The sequence below is a fragment of the Rissa tridactyla genome, chromosome 7 (assembly GCF_028500815.1).
Source record: "Rissa tridactyla isolate bRisTri1 chromosome 7, bRisTri1.patW.cur.20221130, whole genome shotgun sequence".
NCBI lineage: Eukaryota > Metazoa > Chordata > Aves > Charadriiformes > Laridae > Rissa > Rissa tridactyla.
Genome location: NC_071472.1, coordinates 28,554,129 through 28,576,198, shown reverse-complemented (window position 1 = coordinate 28,576,198; position 22,070 = coordinate 28,554,129). Strand labels below are relative to the sequence as shown.

Here is a 22,070-nt window from a genome sequence, read left to right as displayed (position 1 = left end):
TCACGATAAGAAAAAATAAGACAAAATAGATCTCAGAGTTTCAGCATAATTAAGATTTTTGCCAGTGGCTGTTACGGGAAAACTTTCTTAAATGTTTTACTCTTACCGCCTTGAAAGATTTGATGTTAGATGAGCAGGATTTTAATTCAGCAGCTACTTTGTTAGGGAAAAGCAGCTCTGATTCCCAAACTTGTAGCTGACAAAAAAGGACCAGAGCTGTAATTACCATATTTAATTACCTTTTTTTTTCCTTTCCTGATGGAAATCTTCTCAAGTCAATGGAGATGAGGGGAAATTATGTTAAAGCAAGAAGTGTTTTGTTTTTACTAAAAATTTGAGGAAAAAAAAGAAACAACATAATAATATATACTTATAATATATATATATAAAAAATAAAATTAGGTTTGAGCATTATGCTTTATTTGTTATGGATTTAAATTATGTAAGTATGTCGGCTCTTGGGAACTTACACATTAGTATCCTCTTCAGCAAGGTGGTTAACAGGCAAGGAACAAGAATAAAAATACCCAAAAACTTATAGAAGGTGTAAGGGGGAAAAAAAGTTGGTATTTTTGCAACTATTTTCGTTTTAGTTCAAGTGAGCTTAATAATAGGATGTAGAGGCTTCTATATGAAACTTCTATGTATTATGAGCAGTGTTAAAACTCCATTTTAATAATATTGACAAGTAAACACTTAACCTGTTGCATATTATTGTAGTAGAGATGTTTCAAAGAGTCTTATCAACCTTTGCTTGGTTCATTTCTTGAAGATGTCTGAGCAGCAGGCTTTGTCTAGATTTTAAGGGAGATTTTTGCATTAATGGGCTAGTCTCTCATTTCCTGAACTAGTATCACTTAGCACACCTTATTTTTATGCTGCCTTTTTTTTTTTTTTTTTTCATTTAAGTGCAAGTGCTTGCTCTCACCTTCATAGAAAAGAGTTAAAACCAGTTGTAGAGGTCGTGGAGAATCAGCTGCCTTTTTATTATGGTCTGTCTTGTTACAATGTTGCTGTATCTTAACATGTAACAGAGAGGAAATGATTTAAGTAAAAACAGTAACTAACATTGCAATAAAAAAGTTCACGAGTAAGGTGGGGAAGGGGAAAGAACTTGTGGCAGAGTAATGTATTTATACTGAAAATTGATAATAGCTTTATTCTGGCAAATTAAATCTTTTCTGGATAGACAGCGTACAAATGGGAGGTACAAGATGAGTAAAGGATTTGGGATTTGACCTTTCTGTTTGTAAAACTAATGAATAAATTTCATGATAAGACACTAGTCTTATGCGAAATGGTAATGAGCCCGTTTCCAGGCCACTAGTAACTGGGTATTCTTATCTGCTACAAAAAATGCCTTCTCTGAGGAAGAGGAGCACAGAGCATGAAATGTTAGGTGCTGTCACACCTAGTTATAATCAACATGCACTTTCGTGTCACTGTTACAATAATAAGAGAGAAAATAAAACCTGACAAACTGTAGCGGGAGGCTTGGTTGTGTGTTTCCCCTTGTGTTTCAGCAACTGAAGCTGAAGATGTGAAATTGCCATTTCATATTCACCTTTCCGAACACTGATATTATGTGTAATATTTTTTATCTGAATATAAAAGTGCATTTCCTGTGTCACTTTCACACTGGAGCTTCAGAGAATATGGAGCACTAGAGGTCTTCAGAAAGCCTAAAAGGATCATTCTTGGAGTTTTTATATCTTGAAAATTTTGTCACAGTATTTTGAGTTGTGATCGTTTAGTCATAAGAACAATAGTTTTTCTGTCTCAGAAGACAGTACAGAGAATGGACTCTTAATCATTTCACCGAGTCTACAGGGATTTTGGCAGGTCGCTGTAAGGAATATAGATGGCTACTTTCCCTTGTAGGTTAACTTAATGAGATTTCTTGATGTTATTTTTATGGTCTGGAATTGTATGTTTAGATCTCCTATCTATTACTAGAAAAAACTGTTCATCTTCAGTGGGCTGCGCTTGGCTGTGACTTGGAACTTGCTTAAGCAAGAAACACTGTACAAGCAGGTTTGTGGGAATTATTACAATTTCAATAGCTGTTTTGAAAAAGGGTGAACAAGAAGTAAGCACTTTGATAATATTGTGTTATATTTAACATTCTCGTGACACTTTTTTTTCACTCCATCAACTTTTTTTTTATAAGTCTTTTGGAATCACCATCATATATATGTATACTTATAAACTTTATCACAACATATTCTTGCAAAACTGGTTAATCATATTATTGGAGAACAGCCCAGTCGGTAAGGGACCTCGGAAGACCATCTGGTCCAACCTTTCCTGAGAAGGGGAGCCTGGATGAGATTATCTAGCACCCCTTCTGATCGCATCTTGAAAACCTCCAGCAATGTGGACTCCTGCAAGTCCCTGGGGAGGTTGTTCCAGTGAATGATTGATCTCACTGTAAATTTTTTTTTTTCTTCTGTCAAGGTGAAACCTCTCCCACTGTAACTTGTACTCATCGCCCCTTGTCTTCTCCATGTGATTCCCTGTGATGAGAGAACCTCCATCCTCTTTGTAGCTGCCCTTTAAGTATTAAAATACTGTGATGAAGCCTTCTCTTTTCCAGGGAGATGAGACCCAACTCCTTCAGTCTTTCCTCACAGGGCATGTTCTCCAGCCCTTCAAGGCCCTTTATTGGACCTCTCCAGCCTGTCCACATCTTTCTTAATTTGTGGAGACTGGAACTATTCACAGTGCTCCAGGTGCTGCCTGAGGACCACTGAGTAGGGTGGGATGATCACATCTCTTTCTCTGCTTATAAACCCCTTGTGGATCCAGGATTAAAAATTAATCTTAATTAATTAAGATTAAACGTATTTTTGTTTTATACTGATATTTCGAAAGTGGTTGAAATGACCAGAGCTCGTTATGCTGTTCTGCAATCTCTCTGTTTTTTGGTTCACAGCCAGTAATGTCAGACATGGTTTCTATTTTATTCTGTTCTTTATATGTGGGTTCTTATTTATAGAAGGTGTCTATTTCTCTGTAAGCAAAAACTAAGATATCGGTCTTCCTCAAAAAGTAGATGTGAGGTTGCAAGAAGATGTATTTCGGTGCTAGTCTTTACGTAACTGTGTTCCTGGTCAGCTTTCCCACATGAAAAGAAAAGGTTATATGAAGGATTGAGACAAAGCTGCTCTGGCTCTTCTTTGCATCTCAGGTTTCAGTCTAGATCCAAATCTGGCTCTGGGGCAGAAGCAACACTTGTCTCGTTAGTCAGTTTTTCTCTTGTCAGGGGCCAGTAATGCTGACTGACACAAATGAACGTGAACTTTTTGGGAGGGGTAGAGAGAAGAGTGCTTGTGTGACTCTATTCTGTCCAAGAATAAAATACTAAATTATTGTTTTGCTGGTTTCTTAATGTGGAAATATTCATATCTCACAGTTCTGTTGCTGTTATTCTTTTGTGTTTATTTACACTGATGGGAGACAGTTGCTTGGCTGCAGGTCCAATCCATTTCCAAAGGGGCAAACATTTTCTGTAAGGGGTCCTTTTCTACGTTCAGGAGGTACCTGGGCTCTTGTGATGCTTTTGAGACTGGCTGCTCTCTGCAAGTTAGCCCAATGAAGACAGAATGTGCTCTAGGACAAGACTGATATTGATCTGTATTCTTCCCACTGGTTTTGAAGGACCTAAAATACCTGCCTTGTAGGATTTGAGGACACAGGCTTTTCCTTTCTGTGAGTCATTTTTTTATACATTTCTTTTTGCTTTGTATATAAAAATCTTGAAACCTATACTTCTTTCTAAAGCAGCTATTTTGTCATATACAACATATTTTTAATGATTTGAGATGCCAAATTAAACACTCCTTTGCCTGTATGTGTGGTGGTTTTTGTTTTCTGCAGAAGTCCAATATTTAAAATAAGAAACCAAAGTTAGTTTTACACTTTCTCAAGTTTCTCTTTAAGGAGTGAATTCTTTGAAGAAAAGTCTCAAGAAAGATGTTATTTTTATCTAAAGAATGTGAAATTGAGAAGAGGAGATCTAAGGCTAAGTTGCCTAAGATCAGCCATTTCTGCTCATCTTCTACTAAGTCTGCTTAACTACTGTGTACCCATTAAATTTTCCTTTGAAATGGGTGAAATGAAAGAAGATGCCTGACATGCTCAGTAAAGCAATGAGCATGGAGACCTAGAAATATATGTAAGATACAGAAATAGTAAAATAATACCCTGCTGCTTCAATAATTGCAAATAGGTTGGGAGTGGGTGAGCTGCTTTGTCACACTGCCCCTTCACTAAGTGAAGGCACTTTTTAAGGTAGTTATTTTAACTGGCAATACTATAATGCAGACAGCAAGCCCAAACTACCCAGTTAATCCATTCTCAGACAATACGGATATTTCTGTATATTGCAGGAGGAAGTGAAAATGACATTAAAAATACAGTCCACCATCATTCATCTGCCTTTAAAATGAGATGGTGTGACCGAGTCTTGCAGGCTGTTCTGTGCAGCCGTATTACTAGATGCTCATCATGTCTGCCTAGCACCTCAGGAGAACATCCCAGGTAAGTAGAAACCCACCCAAGTAGTGACCTGGAGTTATCATAAAGGAGTGCAAATCACAGAATAGCGGGGCTGGGTTACAGGTAGTCACTCACCAGTCAAAAGGTTTGAGGAAACAAGAAGCAAGTGACTTTTCTATCCCAAATTCATACATTAAAGCATCCTTAACTTCTTCTCTAGCCTGAACTGAAGAAAAATGTAAAGACAAGTGTACAAAGGGCTTTGATGTCACTCTGTTATGTTTGTAGGTAGATGCTGGCTCCATCTGCTGCCCACTAGGGTTTTAACAGGTCCTGAAGTCTCATTTTCTGTAGCATCTTCATCTCGGTGCAGTAACTGATTTGCATTTGGAGGACTGGGAGTGGGTCTAAAAGCATTTTTTCCCCAATGTGGTCCTATCAAATGCTTGATGCTGGCCAGAGGATTTCTGGAGTGGTTCATAAGAACAATATGAGAATTTGTACATACTGAAATAAATTTTAAAAAGGAAGGAAAGGAATGATGTAATTTATATAATTTAATATTTTATATTTGTATAATTGATTTATCATATAATTTGTTGCTAGAGGAGACGTGGAAGTTGGCTTATTGTTATTTTAAATATATTGATAATCATTATGATGTAACTTACCTCTTCCAGGGGCTTGGTACAGTTCTACAGCTGTCAAAAGGAGCAGACTTCAAAAACTGACTCATTCACAGAAAGTGCTCCTCTGCTCAAGTCAATTAAAACTTGCTTCTCTAAACTTTAACCTTTCTATTTAAGCACAAAACTATTTTGATTTTATCAAACTGGAAAATCTTGAGTGATCTCCATCACTTTTCCAGAGCCCAAGAAGCCAGACATAACTGGGAAAAGTGAGGGATTTAGGAATAACTTGGTACGTTCGGAAAGAGAGCGAGCTGATGACAAGATGTCATCTGAAGTTTTGATTTATCCAGAGTACTTTTTCAAACAAAGAGTCTAAGAAATGTTCACGTGTTTATAAGACAATGTAAATTGTCTCTAATTTCCATTACACTGTGTTTAAGTTCTGTTAGATGCCTAAGTGCTCTGTGGCTAAAGGAGGTACTGGCTATACTGTGGAGTCCATCGCATTCAGCTGGTTTTAGTTCATCTGTTCCTGAATGTTTATTATTTGTGTTTCATTGTGTGGCAATGCATAAAGCTTCCCTAGCAAACTGGCTTGCCCAACAAAATCTGTCTGGTGTCATTTACACGTAGGACAGAAGTAAACCTCAGCCACGTGAGTCAGTCGTGCCCATGTTTTTATTATGAAACCGGCCTGTCATGGCAGCTTAAATTAGTACTGTATAAGCAGGTGTAATTGCAGTTGTGGTTCAGTATCATTCATTTAAAAGAGAGCTTGGGTTGTGATTTCTTTTCAAGGGTACCTCAGACTTAAACTGAGGTGAAGCTGAAGGACTGAATGTCCCAGAAAGACCGCTGGCCCAGTTATCCAAGGACACAGTTTCTTTTGGCTTCTGTGTAGTTTCAGAGGCTCAGTGCTTTTGGAAACTGGGTAGTGTGGCAGATAATAGTGAAATAGCCCTCAGGAATGATCACCAGATGAGGAAAAGATTAGTCAAATGGCTTTACACTTTTGACATTTTTGTTTAGATAATAATGCTATTGAAATAACCTAATTTGAATGAGATTTTTATTGGAAAAAATGCATACTCATGTCTGTTGTATTTAAAAAAAAATGTTTTGATGCTTATCTGTTTTCCGTATGACAAGTAAAAACTCCGTTATGTTTTCATGGACATAGATCAGCATCCTGTCATGCATTGCGGTGCGTTGGTACTTTGCCAAAAAGGTGGCAGACTGTAGTGCTGTGAATCTGTTGAAGAACACACAGATTTGTTTCAAGAAAATCAGTGAAAATACATGCCATTCTGATTGAGCAAATCCAAATTACTTCGATCTATGATTAATTAAATTAGATTGTTTGAAAATTCGTAACATGTGTCTGGAATGACCTTCCTTAATGCTATCAGTGCTTTAAATGTCTCCGGAGAACTTGGATTAGCTGACTGAGTACCCTGTTAAAGAAAGGATGTCCTATGTGAGCAACTTGTCCCAAAGGGATAAAACTGGTAGGTCTCAGATGCCCTGGAGGAAATACATACCTGAATGCACGTGACAAAAGGCAGCTAAGGTATCAAATAAGAAGCTTAGAGGTTAAAATTGCAAGATCAGTATTTTATCCGGATTGGAAAGAGAGGATGTTATGTATACATCGCACATAACCTTCTCTGAGGAAAGCTTATTGAATATAAGGTGAATCAGAGATAATATTTCAAGATGAAGTAATCGCTCTGAGGTGTCACTGTGATTTTTGAGCTGTAGCAACATACCCTACGCAATTCATGTGACGCTTTTAGAAGTGTTAGCTTTGGAAGCTGCAGAGCAAACTGATGGAGTTTTCCCATCAAAATGGTATAGGTGGAGGTCTGACAATGGAGCCACTGCTGCTGCCCTGTTCCTGGCGTCGGGGAGGTGGGGGGTGTTTTTCTTCCATCCAAAGCCTGGAAATTTTCAGCCACCCTCTGTATGTCTTGCACTTGTTCCTACACAGCTTTGGGAGCATATGCTTGTATTCATAGTAGATATAAATACTTACGGAGTCCCAGAAACATTCAAACAACTGTGTGCATCTGTGAACCTGCAAACCTTTTGGGATGGATTTTAACAGGTGTAAATCTGCTTCTAGTTGTGATGTGTCTCTGCAGATGCCATCTCTGCAAAGCCCATGCACACAATTCAGTAACTTCGTAGAAAGAGAAGGCTGGCTGCCAAGAAAAATTAACTCTATGTCTTGTGTCAGTTAAGCAGTTTAATTGGCTTTCACACCTAAGGCTGAAATAAAAACGAGCTACTATCTGTCGCCATGCTCTGAGAGACTGGTCTCTTTGTAGAGTAACACACATCCATCTGCTTCAGAGGAAATTTGTTACAACAGTCTGTGTCCTACTACACTAGAATTCAGCTTCCTGACCCCTGAAATGATCTCTCCGTGCAGTGTAGAGTCCTTGGTCATCTTCTCACACACATCTTCCATGTCAAAAGTAATCCTGACATGGATTCTCATGTGCTGGGTGGCTCCTTTCCCTACAGCTTTCTCCCTTCCCATCATCTGCAACGTAGCTGTGCTGATGCAAGAGTGTGCTTTCTTTCCAGCTGGCTCTGAAGTGGGTGCCATTGATCTGATGTGTTGCAGAAATACAGAACTATTGGAACAGAGGCTCCAGAATTGAGGTATTATGCAAACCCAGGAAAAAAAAAAACAAACCAGCTGCTAACTCAAGCAGGACCAAAGAGGAAAAGGATTTGGTGTGCAAGAAGAAAAAACAAAGGAGGAGAGGCCAGTATTATCATAGTTGTGCATGGTGGAGTGTGAATTAAGTAGAGAAAGGATAGATGGAAAGACCAAGAAAAGGAAAACCGAGAGAAAGTGGCAAACAAGAGAGGAGGCATTGACGCGAAGGGAGTCTGGGGAATGTGCAATTCCTCTCCAACTTGCAGAGGCTGTGTGGGAGAAGACTGGAGCCAATACACAGTCCACAGAAGAACAGACGTCTCACTTCACATTTACAGAGTACGGGTAGAAATTCTGTTTCTCAGATTGTGCCAGTTAAGTAACTAAGCCCCTGAAGGCAGCAGACTTTCACTAGCATCTGTTTTACAACTCTGGATTAACACAAATGCTAAGAGAGTTCCACCATGTCATACTCGAGTCCTGTTGAAACACCCGAGTTAGGACTACACTGTACAGCCTTCCAGCCCTGCATTTTATTAGAAGCATTTTCATCCTGTTGTGCCCTGCCATTAAATGAGAATGTCCATTTGGGGGCGGGGGAAGGGGAGTTAAAATCTGAACAGAAAGAGATATTAATATCACAGATAAGTCTGCCAATAAGATCCTTGAATGAGTGAGCCAGGAGTCAGGGATGGTGTTTCTTGACATGGTTTCCTTTCTTTTTCTGTTTCTCCTTGCATCAGGATCTTACTCTTTTAATAATCCAGCACTCAAACATCGGAAGGTAATTTGGGGCCATTACTAGCACAAATTTGAACAAGTCAGTAGCTCAATGCTGTCATCAACTCTGAGTATTACTTACAAAAAAGACCCGTCCTGCCAAAAATAAGAACTTTAAATTGATTAATGTGTCATTATCTCCTTAAAAATGTAAATGAAACAAATCAGTTCATCACATGTTTTTTTTTGTCTTTGCTATGCTGCTGCTTCTAGTTTAAAATTTTGTTTTGAAATGCTCTAGGGAGAGGGAAGAATCAACAATTTTTGAGATGATCCTTGAAACGGGGGATTAATGCGGTTTGAGCCATATTATAATATACCTGGATGTGTCGTTTGTTTCTTATGGCTTCATTCTCTCAGTAAAACTGTCTCGATACTTCCTGCCTATGTTCAGACGTTTTGGCAAATTAGTCCTTGCAAGCAGTGTGCATGGTTGTTTGGTTTGGTTCTTTTTTTAACAATTTCTAAGGCTTTTAGAGTCATTGGAAGGATTTGAATGTATGTTCAAACTAAATAATGGCTCAGAAGGCTGTCTTAAACTTACTTTTTCGTGTCAGTGCAAATGTCTTTCCCATTTTTTATCACAAATCTAACATTTTTGTGACTGTGGCCAACTCTGCTTCCATTTATGTCATATGAATTAATGATTGGTTTGCTAACATCTATTATCCCTGAACAACAGAGAGAAGCATGCTGATTTAAAAATAACAATATCTGCATGGAACTTTTTATTGCTCCTCTGCCACAGCCTTTACTGTGTTTTCATATTTCTGGTGCCAAAGGGGTAGCTTTCAAGATAGTTTCTTTCAAGGTGTTCATGATAGTGAAGTCAAATACTTTCCATAGAAATCAGACAGCAGCTTTTACTGGCATCAACATATGCCCCTACATGCTCCCCCTGCCTAAGATGTAGAAAGTTCTTTCAGCAACCCGAATCCCTGTCCCCTGCTCCTTTTCCTCTTCCCTTTCTCCCTGAAAGTGCTTTTGTTCAAGCACAAAGGCTTCCCCAGCCTGACTGTGCAATTCTTTGCACCACAGTTTGGGAATCTCTGGAGCACGAATGCTGCTTCTTCCTCAGAGGCAAAGTGCTTTGCGAAAGGCATTGGACTGTTAAGCCTTTGTGGTTTGGTTTTTTTGTTTGTTGGTTGGTTTGGGTTTTTTAATGGTGTGTCATCGCTTCCTAAAAAACCTTATATTTCAGGAGTAATGTCACTGGGATTTATCTGTTGCGATGGGATAACTGTTTTCCAGCTGTAGTAAAGATGTCTGAATTAAAGAAAATGATCAGAATAGACCATGCTTAGTAGAGAAGATTTTTTATTATAAAGTAGGGCATGTCACGTACTTTCTTTTTGACTTTGGGAGAGTCAGACATGCTTTAATTCATTATACATAAAACTTGATGTACTTGTCACATGTATCTCTTTTTGGTGTTGCTTGCTTGAACTGTAATTTCTTAGGTCAGGAATTCTTTCTTGTGTATGTAGAGCTCAGCACTGTGGAGCTTGATGTCATTTGACACCTCTTAGCATTACTGTAATATATATAATTAAAAATCATCAAGGGATGTTTTATAGAATTTTTTTAGACTAACTTGCAGCTGCTTAAGCTCTGTGATTCCCTATTGTTTGCATCATTTACGAATTCTTTATCATTAACATTGTGATGAATGTGTATGTATTTGAATTTTGGAAGCAGAAAGATAGATATAGATATATATACATACACAAGTGTTTTCAAAATATACCATTTCCAAATATACCATTTTTTTCAATTCTAAATTTTTCTGAAGGTTATACAGAAGTGCAATGCAAACAGTTTGAGAACTGAAAGGTGAGGTGTCTTTTGGAATCCGCGTGTTCCTGATAAAGAGGAAGGGTTAAGGGGGTCTGATACACTGCATGGGAAACATCCTGATCTCCACTGCCATAAGTTCGTTGTTCTCTTTTTCTAACTGCAGTGAAGTAATTACTTACCGGGATGGCTCCTAAAACACTTGCTGTCATCTAGACCTCGTAATGACAAATTCTTGGGTCAAAGTAGCGAGTGAGTTGGGGTAATGTTGATTAATGACTTGAACAAAAATAGGTTTTATGGTGCATTTATAACAGAGTGGCATGCCTTTCATATTCTCATCAGTATTTGTTAGGGCCTTGAGGGCTACATACCTGTTGGTCTTGTTGCTGTCCTTGAGGCTGGAGAAAGATTTAAGAATTTGGCTATGAAGACCCTTGTTCAGGGGTGAGAATTAAATTGATACTAAGTCCTTAAGGCTGCCTCATCCCTTGCCATGACAAAGATGTGTGTCTTAAACAGCATGACACCTAGTCGCTAAGTGTGGAAAGACTTCCGTGCTCCATAAAAGGGTAACGTATAGGGGAATATATTTGTCCTCTCACCTGTGTCCTAGCAGGAGTTGTTGCAGGTAAAATGTAGGTCACCTCATGATGGAGTGTTATACCACAGAGCAAAATTAAGATCTAAGGAGCTGGAATGTAATGATATATTTTCTTTTTTCTGAATGCCATAAACTGGAACAGGAATGCTGTTTTATTATTTCATTTAGCATGCAACAGAGTGCTAAGTTTAATGGCATGTATAGGCACACGTGAATATACGTGTCTAAGTTTGATGCGTCTGTGTGAGGTAGCACACAGATAAGTAGCAATAAGCAGAATTTACTTCAAGTAAGTGCAAGTAACAAGATAAACAGCCTGAGTAGTTTTTAATAGCCCTTTCATATGCATTTCAAGTATGTGTTTACTATGAGAGGTATGTTTTATCCGTAAACAGAGGCGGACTTAAATGTTGCTTTTCTAAATCCTCCTAGAACAAAACTTCTAGTGTGGGCTGGATCCAGTGCTCTGTATGACAGGAAAAGGAAGAGCTGTATGTGACTGGATGTGCATATGTCTTGGTGGGGGTTATGGTTTGAGAGTTCGGGATAATACAGTTGCTGGCTTCTGCTTTGAGTCTGTGTCTGCATATACCACAACTCACTGTAATTAAGCTGATGGGGGAAGAAGACTCAGAGGAGAATAATTGAACTCCTTTGATTCAGTACTTTTCTGTTCTGAGAAATTTCTGAGAAGCCTTGGGAGTCGTTGTGTCCTGTGAAATTTATCTAGTGAGACAGGGATGTCTTCTGCCTGTTCCTGTGTGTCTGTATGGTAGGGTCAAGTTATTTTATCTTGCTTCTGTTGTCTGTTTTCCTCCTTCAAACTGAGATGATTCTTAGGGATAATATTAAATGCATTGGATAACGTAGCACTTAAGTGTGGCCAGCAGATTCCCCTGCATGTTTGACAGGGCTTCAGCATTCTCCTGACAAAGTAACCTTGCCTTGGCTTTGATTCCTGCCTTGAATTTTAAAAGCAAAGTGATTTGGCACTCTCTATGCTTAGCAAATTTGGATTACTGGTGCAAATCCTTTATTACAAGAGGTAGGATAGCGGGGGTTTTATATTGAACAAATGTCCTTTCTTTCACATACCAGCCATTGGTTTAAGTCAATGTATCTGAAGAGTCCTTGTAGTTCATTAGGGTGATATTCCACGTATGTATCATCATTATAAATTCATTGAGATATTAATAATATTCAGTTTAGCTGAGATCTTAATAGTAGCACTCTTCTGCTCGTATTTGAAAATATTTGGTGAACAAAGTTGAGGATTAAGAATCATGATGGGTAGTACAATAACAATAAGTTCAAAATTTGACTACTGAATTTTGTCCTTTTCTTACCTTTTATGTTATTACCAGATGTAGTAGCCATAGTTAATTTTTCCTAGCTGCCCTTTTGTGAAAAACTTCTGCATGTGACTTTTATGTGCTGCACTGAATAAATAAACTTGAGAACAGGTACAGGAAGCCTAAAGAGTTGTTCATGCATGAAAAACAAAGGACTAAACCTAAAGGATCCAAGCATGGCCAGGCAGAGGAGCCTTTTATGGGTTTAACAACAGGATGCTATTATTGCTGTTTGACACTAATCGCTACAGAAGTCCAAAGTGCTGAATTTTGGACTTCTGGAAGGATGATTTGCTCCATGCTCAACCTGAAAATACAGCACATCTACTTACACTGTCTACTTTTCTTCAGTCACAACCTGACAGTAGAATTCCCCAAGTTTCTAAACATCAGCCAAAATGTAAGCCTGTTATATTGCAGTCTACTAGGGAGAAACGTCTGTGTCAAAGCAATTGGGGGACAGAGAATACATGTAGAAAGAACAGAAGTCTAAACACCATGTTGTGTGTAGATGTTGATCGATTCTAGGTGACTTCTGTTTGTTATTAAAACTTGTTAGCCAGAGATAAAAAGTAATTTATTACAAATGCTCAAAATGCCTCTTTTCCAGTCTCCACATATGAGAGAGATATACTCGGAAAATATAGGGGGGAAAAATTTAAAGCATTTGATTTGTTTTTTGGGGTTGTTTTTTTGTTTGTTTGTTTGTTGTTTTTTTTTTTTTTTTAAAAAAAAAAGATGCCACCTGAGCATCTTACTAGTTGAGCTGTATGTCAGCTCTTCATTCTTTGACTACAGGAGCTGCTTGTGAATGAGACCTGAGTGCACTTGCCCTCAGATAACCTGCTCAAGAGGCCTTTCCTTTCTTCCTGCTCTGTGGTCCTAGTGTGCGTGCTGTCATGCTCTCTCTCTTCCCTTTAATTAGATTTGTGGTAGTAGGTACCACACTTGCAGTGAATGTTGTACCACCTTGTCTTCTGGAAGGTCAGCATCTGATAGCTAGCTGGAAAATAATGCAATTGCTTGTGTCATATTTCATTTACCAGTGTTCTTTGCCTGTTTTACTTTCATTTCTCCTTAATGTTTCTGCTTTCTTTTCATCTCTCCTCTGCCTTCTGCTATCTTATAATAACATTTTGCCTTTTCATTTCATTCTTCTCTTATATATTATATTGGTTTTAAGCCCTTTTTTTTTTCATCTTTCTCCTCTGTATTCCACTGCTTCTCCTCTTCCAGCACCTGTCCTTACCGTTGTTGCTTCTTTAGCTCTTCAGTACCATCTGTAATGCAATAGCTGCATGATCACCTCAGACTGGTGTCCCAAAAGAAAGTGCTGTCCTCCTGCTTTCCTTTTCACCCACATCATCTCTGGTGTGCTTGTACCTATTGTGTTTGTGCAAGCGTATTGCATGCCATCAAAGCCAAAGAGGCCATCATGCTGGCAGTGTGGAGGGGCCACCAGTGCTGTGACAGCACTGATTATGGATCTCTGGATTTCTGAAGGAAGGGGCCTTCTTGGACAAAAGAAAAATCAAGGGATCTCCAAAATCTTGGGACAGTGGGCATTAGTAGAGTAGATGGGAGTTAATAGTTGTTCTAAAGGGAGGAGGAGAGAGATCTGTAGTTAAAACTGTGACTGTTTGTGTCCTGGTGATCACACTAAGACTGTGATTAATGAGTCCTAACACCTTGTTCTACAACCAAAGAGTGGTCTTCTGTGAGACGGGCTGTTATATGCTGTTGAGAGGGAGAGGGAAATAGAAGGGAGCTAGAATGCATCAAACCAGCTACATGGTTAAACCTGAGCATGCTAGTGCATTGTAATGGCTTTAGCAAGGACCTATCAAACATTGCCAAAAAAGAGACATTGCATTCATTGAACAAGAGGAGGGAGCGCTAGAAGCATGCCTTCCAGTTCGGGGGGAATACAGTCCTTGCCATTTTGTCTTGCCATAATGCATAAACATACTATGTGCTTATGGAATCATAGAATAGAATCATAGAGTCTTCATGGTTGGAAAGGACCTTTGAGATCATCGAGTCCAACCATACACACACAAAAAAAAAAACCCCTACAATCTCTGCCACTAGAGCATGCCCTGAAGTGCCAAATCTAGACATTTCTTAAATACCTCTAGGGATGGTGACTCAACCACCTCCCTGGGCAGGCTGTTCCAGTGCCTGACCACTCTTTCAGTAAAGTAATTCTTCCTAACATGCAAGAGCCTTCTGCAGTTAACAGTGACATTGAAAAAAAATAAACCCTTCAGACATCACAGAAAATATGAATAGTAACATTATTGTCAGCATGAGAGAACATAGTATTTACTTGGGAATACTGGTCATCTTGCCAAGTCATCTGAGCCTATATAAAACCCACATAAAGTTTCATAGAGGTTTGGTGTTGCCAGTCCCAAGTGTGCAACGAGAATGAGTCACATCTTCCAAGATCACAAGATTTGCTTAAAAATCAGAGAGGTTTATTTTTAATTGGTTTTCACTTTTATTTGCTTTTTTATGTCAAAGCAGATTCATTTTTTCCAGTTTTTCTGTGATCGTTACTGCTAGCAATGTCCACCCCCCTCTTTATTTATTTATTATTTTTTTTTAAAAAAGAAGGCACTTCTAACAAGAATACAAAATATTTCAGGACATGTAACAAAATCATGTAATTGCTGCCAAGTCATGTTAGCAGGTAATTATCGAAGTAGTCCACCTTTTAGTAAAAAGAATGAGAAGTAGGAGGTTGTAAAATAAAATAAGATTAAGCTAAAGTTTCATACATGCTGTTTTGAGTAACCAGTAGTCACACCCGAGAGAAATGTGTCGTCACCAGAACAATATGTTTTATTAAGGACTGGGTACAAAATTAATCTGTTCGCAAAAATTTTGACTAGTATTTCTAGGTATATGGAATTTTGTTTCAAATGGTTTGCTTTTCAAAGTCCCCTTCTACTCCTCCCCCCCTCCCTTCACTTCTGTTAAAAATCAAACAAGGAAATCAAGTAAATCTTAACTCTGTACATTTCAAGCAAAGCACTGAAGTGGAAGGGTTATATACAAGGTTTCTTCTATTCTTCAGTTTCTCCATGAGGAATTCTCTGACAGTACTGCAACTGCAAATTTCATCAGATAAAAGTCTGTCCCTAGTGCTCTGGGATTTTTTATTTATTTATTTATTTTTAAATAAACCTCTTTTTATCAGGTATCCTTACTGGGACGCTCTTGGTAAAATTCTGTTGAAGAGTCAGAAGTTCTGCACAGACCCTGGTTGTGGTGTACTGACACAGCACATCCCAAAGCAAGGGGATGCAAGGCATGAGCACCTCTTTTGGTTAGAAATTTATGATGTGAGCCCTAGCTTTCAGATGATGCGTCTCTTGCTTTTATAACAGAAAGAGGTGGGATTTTTTTCTCTTCATAGCAGACGTTAATTTTAATTATGCAGAAACAGTCTGTGGTGGGTACTTGCCATGGTAGCAGCAGCATTCTAAATATTTTTATTCCGTGTCCAAATTAGTCTTCTAGGTGACTTCTGAGCAAAACAAAAAACACCAAACCAGCTCCCTGCTGGTGTTTCTTTAAAGGAGGTCCTTTGTATCGGAGGAGATAAATTCAGCTGTGGTGGAATCAAGCACTATGGAAAGATGGGGCATTCACTTTTGCAAAGCTTGAATTTAGCCTACCATTTAGATTTTCCTTGGTACGCTGTATTACTGTATTACTCAGAGTAATACAGTAGTTCTGTAGGAGTTTTTCCCTTGGTCAAAGATAAGCAACTAGTTTAAAACCAACTGCAGGACAGATATGTTAAAATATATAACTTTAAAACTTTAGTGAAGTGGCGACTTTCTTTTCTTTTTAAGGTTTTGTTACCTCAAATTAAGGTGGCACCAGCTACCGCCTGTCTCTGCAATACTTCTACATAGTCTGAAGAGGTATCATTCACCAATGAGAGTGAAGTAAAGTGTCCCAGCAGCTTTATGGGGCAAGGCATATTGCTCAGCAGCTGGAGTTCAAACCCTACTCAAAGCTTGCACCAAGTCAAAAAGGACGTTCCGTTTACTAGATCTATTGTGCAGAACTTTCTATTCTGCTGAACTAACTGTAGATGAAAAACATGCTTCTGGGTAAGTAATTCCATGTGGAGGTTGAAATCTATCTTTCAACTAGCTGCATAATAGAACGCTGTATGCTTGCTCCAGCTGTATGGAAGGAGAAATACATGCACTGTTTTGCTGATTTATTTTTAATAGCAATCCATTAGTGAAAGCTGTACTCATTTGCTGTAGTTTAGGAACTGAGGAGTCGAATTAGGAAATATTAGCACTGTGGGTGCCTGCGATCTATTTTTTTTTTTATATATACTTTTATCTTTAGGTAAACTACGTCAGAGAAATACAAATGCCAAAATCGGCATTTGAACTTTAACTTTTTTTTTTCCTTGTTCAGATGGTAATCGTGACATTTTCTGAAGGAAGGCTATAAATGAAAATTCTTGTTAGTAAGCCCAATGGAAGACTGTATTTCTTAAATATTAAAATAAATTTGTTTCTTATTTGTGAGCATGCTGGTGGTTCACTAAAAATTTAATGCTTGATTATTGTATGTCTTTAATTTCCTTTTAGCATTATGCTGCTGAATCCTGTTGACTGATATTTTATTATCTAATAGTTTCAATAACCATAAATAGTAATAGCATTTGAAATAGGGAATGCCTTCATGTGTATTTTAAAGAGGAACTTCAAATTATTGAGCCTATGAAATGTTAATATGTTGCAGATTACACTGTACTGCTTAGCTGCAGTGTTAAAAATGTGCATGATACATTCAGAAAGTTCCTCGTAGGATGCCTTGTTAGGTTGAAAATATAAATGCTCTCCTTCTGTCCTTAAAGCCCTGTTTATAGTTAGACAATTAGCTTGTAGAAAACATTTTTTTAGGTGCTGGTTGTTGGGGTTTTTTTCATACAAAGCAACCTTGTCTGGAGGAATGTCACTGGTAGTTTTTTCAGATATTGAACTAAATACTAAGAGAATGCTCATTTGCTGTGAATTGAATGTTATAAAATACCCTCTGCTCTAAGTATGATCATCCTCAGGCTGTCACAAATTCCGTTTCATAGGATTCCATTGCTTTTAAAACTACTTCTGTCTCTCTCTTTTTTACTAAAAACAATATGTATCAATTGACCATAATTTTTGGCGTTTAACTTTCTAAAGGCATGAAAACGGCCTGTGGAGATGTTTTTATTAGCCAAATTTAGGATTAGTGCAGTGTTTACCTTAGTCTAGTTAAATTGTTCGGATTTCAGCAAATTAGGTTGCATGTTTTTGTAGGTGCTTCAGGACTGCAAATACAGCTATTTCATAAGCATGTATCCCTTGTTCTCCATCTCTCCGTGTATGTGTCTGTGACATTGTGCTTATGTTCTGTTTGATGATCGTAGTTTGGGTGATGGATTCTTTGTGGTAGGGAAATTCTCTCTGATTTTTCTAGACCTTTGTGTCATTTTGTGTATTCAGACATGGTTATGATAATAATTTGCTGTGTTGCAAAGAAATACATGTTGTAGAAGGTTTTAACAGAGAAGTCTGAGAGAAATCTGGCGATTTGGTTGTTCCTATTGCTCACTTATGTGATTTCAGCATTCTGTATATAGAAATGTATTAATTCGTTCTGAACTTAGAGCAGTCCACATCTTTCATGCCTCCTTCAGAATGCTACCATTATCGTGGTAATGTCTAAATTCACATTTATCTTTGGTTTCCCATTGTGGTTCATCTGACAGCCTGTGGAATGGACCAGGCTGCTGTGTGCTGTCCACACAAACGGCTACTGGGCAGTGCAGACAGCCCAAAAATCTTGGGCTATTCCTGATGCCTGGGAGAAAAGGCATAGGCAATGGTCAGTCTGTGCTGGCCAGGCATCGTCTGTCTGCTGCTCTTGGCCAGCAGATGGCAAGCCCAAGCTGACATTGTCCTGGCAAAATGGCTTGCAAGCCGAGGAAGAGAAGCGAGAGTCCCAAAACTGGTGTCAAGCCTTTGGAGACAGTTGCAATGTGATGAAGGCAGTAGAGAAAATTCTGTCTACCCAGAACGTGTAAAAAAAAAAAAAAACAAAACAAAACAACCCAACCCAAGAAGCAAAAAAACCTCAACCAAAAGAAAAGAAAAAAAAAAAACAACCAAAACCCACCCAACCAAAAAACCACAATGTTAGTTCATCAAAACTGCTTTATGCAGAACATGCCGCTCTGTTTAGCTGAGAGAGATATTCTATTGAGAGGGGAGACCCAATAAAACTTGGAAGCTGGTGCACCAAAGATGATACGAATTTTGGCAAGAGCTGAGCAACACAAATGCTGCCAGATGAGGAAAAATGTCTAACCCTTGCTGGTGGCAGTGACTACCACTGACTCTGCTTTTGGGGAAGCAGGCACAGGGCTCTGAGTCGTAGGGACAAGAGGCAGCAATGGGGGTCAGAGTCCTGGAAGGGGAGTGTTTGAACAGGAGGATGAATTTATGGGAGGTGTCTGGGTAAAGAAAGGTAATCCAGAAACTGAGAAGTACTCCACTGTCACTTTCTCAATTATATTTCTTAATAAAAAGTAATTTTAAAAGCTTTCTTTGTAGGAAAAGGTGAAACCGGCCTCACGGGTAAGCAAGAATTTCAGTGATGGGCACTGGTAATGGGCAGAGTGCAAATAAAATTTGCACCATAGGTTTGTCTTTAGATAGCTGAATATCTAACATGCATATACAGATTTCTTGGTTTTGCAAACAAATATTTGGGTTTGTTCGCTACTTGAAAATTTGGCCTTTGGGAAAAAGATGCTTTTATGTATTATACTAAAATGCTTTGAGCAAAGTTTAAAATCATTATATTCTATAGCTGTAGAGAACATTGAGATCTTTTGGAATGACTTATTCAGATATCCTTATAATCGATGCTGTATTCGTATTTGAATAAATTCAGGAAAGATTCATCCTAAGCTGTTTCTATCCAGTACTGCGTTAAAGAAACAGGAAAATATAATAATTTCGTCACTTTAAGCTGCTTAAATCTTCAGGGGAAAAAGGGTTACTACTTAAATTTCAGATGAAAGGAGTGTTTTGTGAATTCATCTGTGTCATGTATTCATACCTGAATTAAAATGAGCCATGATGTACTGCACTTTCTTGGGAACATTACATAAACTTCCTTGTTCTAAACCACGCATAAGTTTCAAATGTGCAAACAGAACTGAAAGAAACTTTGCAGTAGCTTCTCCAGAAGCAGGAAGCCTAATATTTACACAACAATCAATAGGGTAATGGACACAGAGACAAGCCGTACTCTCTCCTACAAAACTTGGTTTAACTGGTAAAAGAAGGTAGGACCTATCTGAACAACAGCTTACTTTTTCGTTAGACGTGTATGGTTGGGGATGGGTTTGGCTTGAATTCTGCGGAACCTTGTTGGCCGAGATCCGGAGTTGTGCAATTAAAACAAGGGATTGTTTAGAAGTATGTTATATTTGGAACAGTCTGCTCCTGCTTTCATTTCTGGGATTTTGATCAGGTCTTTCATTAGCGTTTTTGCGAGACTCCAAAGAAGATTAGCCGAGGAAAAATATGATCCTGATACAGCTTGCTTTGGCATAGATAAGGAATTTCTTTATGTATGATTTACTTATATCTTACTGTAAATTTTTGCTGTGTTGTTTATTTCTGCTTGTCCCATGTGCCTTTAGGGAGAAGCCCTGCCTCACTGCAGGCAGACAAGCAAAGGGAAGCAAGAACACAACTGACCTCAGTGCAACCAGAAAGGGACAAGAAGGCACAGGGAACAGTATACTCATTATTCTTCTTGTTGTCTGATCTACAAGGCTAATAATATTATCTGAAAATAAAAGTCAATTTTCAATTCAAGCAAAAAGTTACTGAATCCAGGAAGAGGAAGCTAAACCTGTCTTGGTTCCTCTTGTTTCCAACATCCTTCATGTGAGAACTCTGAAAAATGTTGTTGTTCCCTAAATTCTGTGGGTAGGAACGATTGCTAGTCGCGTGCGCTACCTGCAAAGAATGGTTGAGGGAAAGGCCTGCCTGTCCTCCTACCCCTGCAGGACACCTGTCCTTTGGAAGGAGAGGAGGTGGCTGGAGTATTGGGACAACTGTGCTAAATTTCAGTTTTGAGAGTGGATGTTTTGCTCTTGTACCCTGGTGGTCATTTTCACTGCTTCAGTGGTTGTAGAGGACCAAGTGTGTGAAGGCTGTGGGTATGGCATGAGCCATAAAGTAGCATGGTCCTTTCTGAGATTGGTCAGTTTTTGGTAGGTTGTTGAAATCTCTCTGGGGCAAAGGTGAGGGTAGGAACTGATGATTTTTAACACTTCAGAAGGTACATCAGTAAATCAAAGATTAGGTGGACAGATTTAGGAGATTCTTGCAAATATCAACGGTCAACAGAAATGTGAGAAGTTCCCCCAAAATTTTAAGATTAATTTTCTAGTCTTTGTGATTGAAATCTCTGTTTTATAAGGTAATTTCATTAACAGGAATTACCAGAGAGAAATGAATCTCAGACAGGTACGTTTCAAAGGGAAGTGCTCCCCTTTATATGCATCCTTCGGGCATAGATCCAAACCAATGTCCAGTGTTCCCTGATAAAGCAGATTTATTTATTTGAGGAGGTAATGATTGATTCATATAAAGCGATAAATGCAGTTATTCACAACTGATGAAGCATCTCACCAGCATTCACAAGGTCATTCCTGTATGTTGTTTTCAAAACCCACCTGTTGGCCGACGTGGATCTTCATTTCTATGCAGAGCTGCATTTAGTATTGCTTTCTTATTTAGCATCCTGCTTGTATGGGTGTGCTTGTGTGGTACTAAAATAAAAAAAAAGACTTTCATATGTAGCTAAAGTATATTCTGAAGTAATTTTTATTTTTTTCCTCTGTTTTTAGCAGATATTTAGACAGTAATTAAAATGGATGTCCTTGGTGATGCTGTGCTGTGTCCTAAACTGAAGTTGATGACTAAAGAATCAGTTTGTTCTTTCTAGATTTTATGGGGAATCTGAAGAAAGAGAGAGCTTTCAGAATGGAGGCAAGAAAATTTCTTTTTGAACTCTTCCTCTTTGTCATCCTACAACAATATGTGCATTGTTAAATGCCAAGACATTTGCTCAACACAAAAGAATGCTCAAGTTCATCTCAGCATATCTTGCTCCTTGCTGCCTGTATTTCTTGTTCTTTCTCAGGAAAGCATGCAATCATACCTTCTACCGTATTACACAAAACCACCGTATTGCTTAACAACTTGGACGGTGTCTATCCTAAGCCTATCCTCAAAACAGCCTACCCTGTTTTGATTGATTGAGAAAAGGCTAATAAAAGTAAATCCCTGGAACAAAACACTGCCCTCAAAAAACCCTAAACTTGCCATATACTTCTGTAGTTGTGTTCAATGTACAATTCTTTGTTTTGTTCATTGTTGTAAATAACCCAAAATATAATATACCCTTGTGTATAATACATAATTGTTAACATAGAATAATAACTATTGCAGACTCTGGACACTTAAACTACTTCTATATTACTTAAGGTTGCTTAGGGATACAGTCCTAACAGCGTTCTTATGAAAGTAGTTCTTGCTGACATATATCAGGAGGCCTTCATGAAACCAGACTCGGAGGACAGAATGAAATAGTTATGTCAAGAGGCTAATGAGTCAGCCATAGGCCAGCTT

The 22,070-nt window shown here is 38.4% G+C and overlaps 1 protein-coding gene across 10 annotated transcripts in view; it reads left to right on the top strand.

Annotated features, from left to right (window-relative positions):
* The window catches only part of ZNF385B (zinc finger protein 385B), a 141,430-nt gene that overhangs the window by 30,093 nt on the left and 89,267 nt on the right, over positions 1-22,070 (top strand). Inside the window, exon 1 of one of the 10 annotated variants that reach the window (XM_054208660.1) lies at positions 539-4,542. The exons of 6 other annotated variants lie outside the window; for them this stretch is intronic. Coding sequence is in view for 1 of the 4 variants with exons in the window: in XM_054208655.1 (XP_054064630.1) it covers positions 16,445-16,463 (19 nt within the window). In the remaining 3 variants the exon portion in view is untranslated. Of the gene's footprint in view, positions 1-538; positions 4,543-16,203; positions 16,464-19,206; positions 19,709-22,070 lie in introns of those variants that run through there. 3 more of the 10 variants (XM_054208667.1, XM_054208655.1, XM_054208662.1) reach the window with 3 other exon arrangements.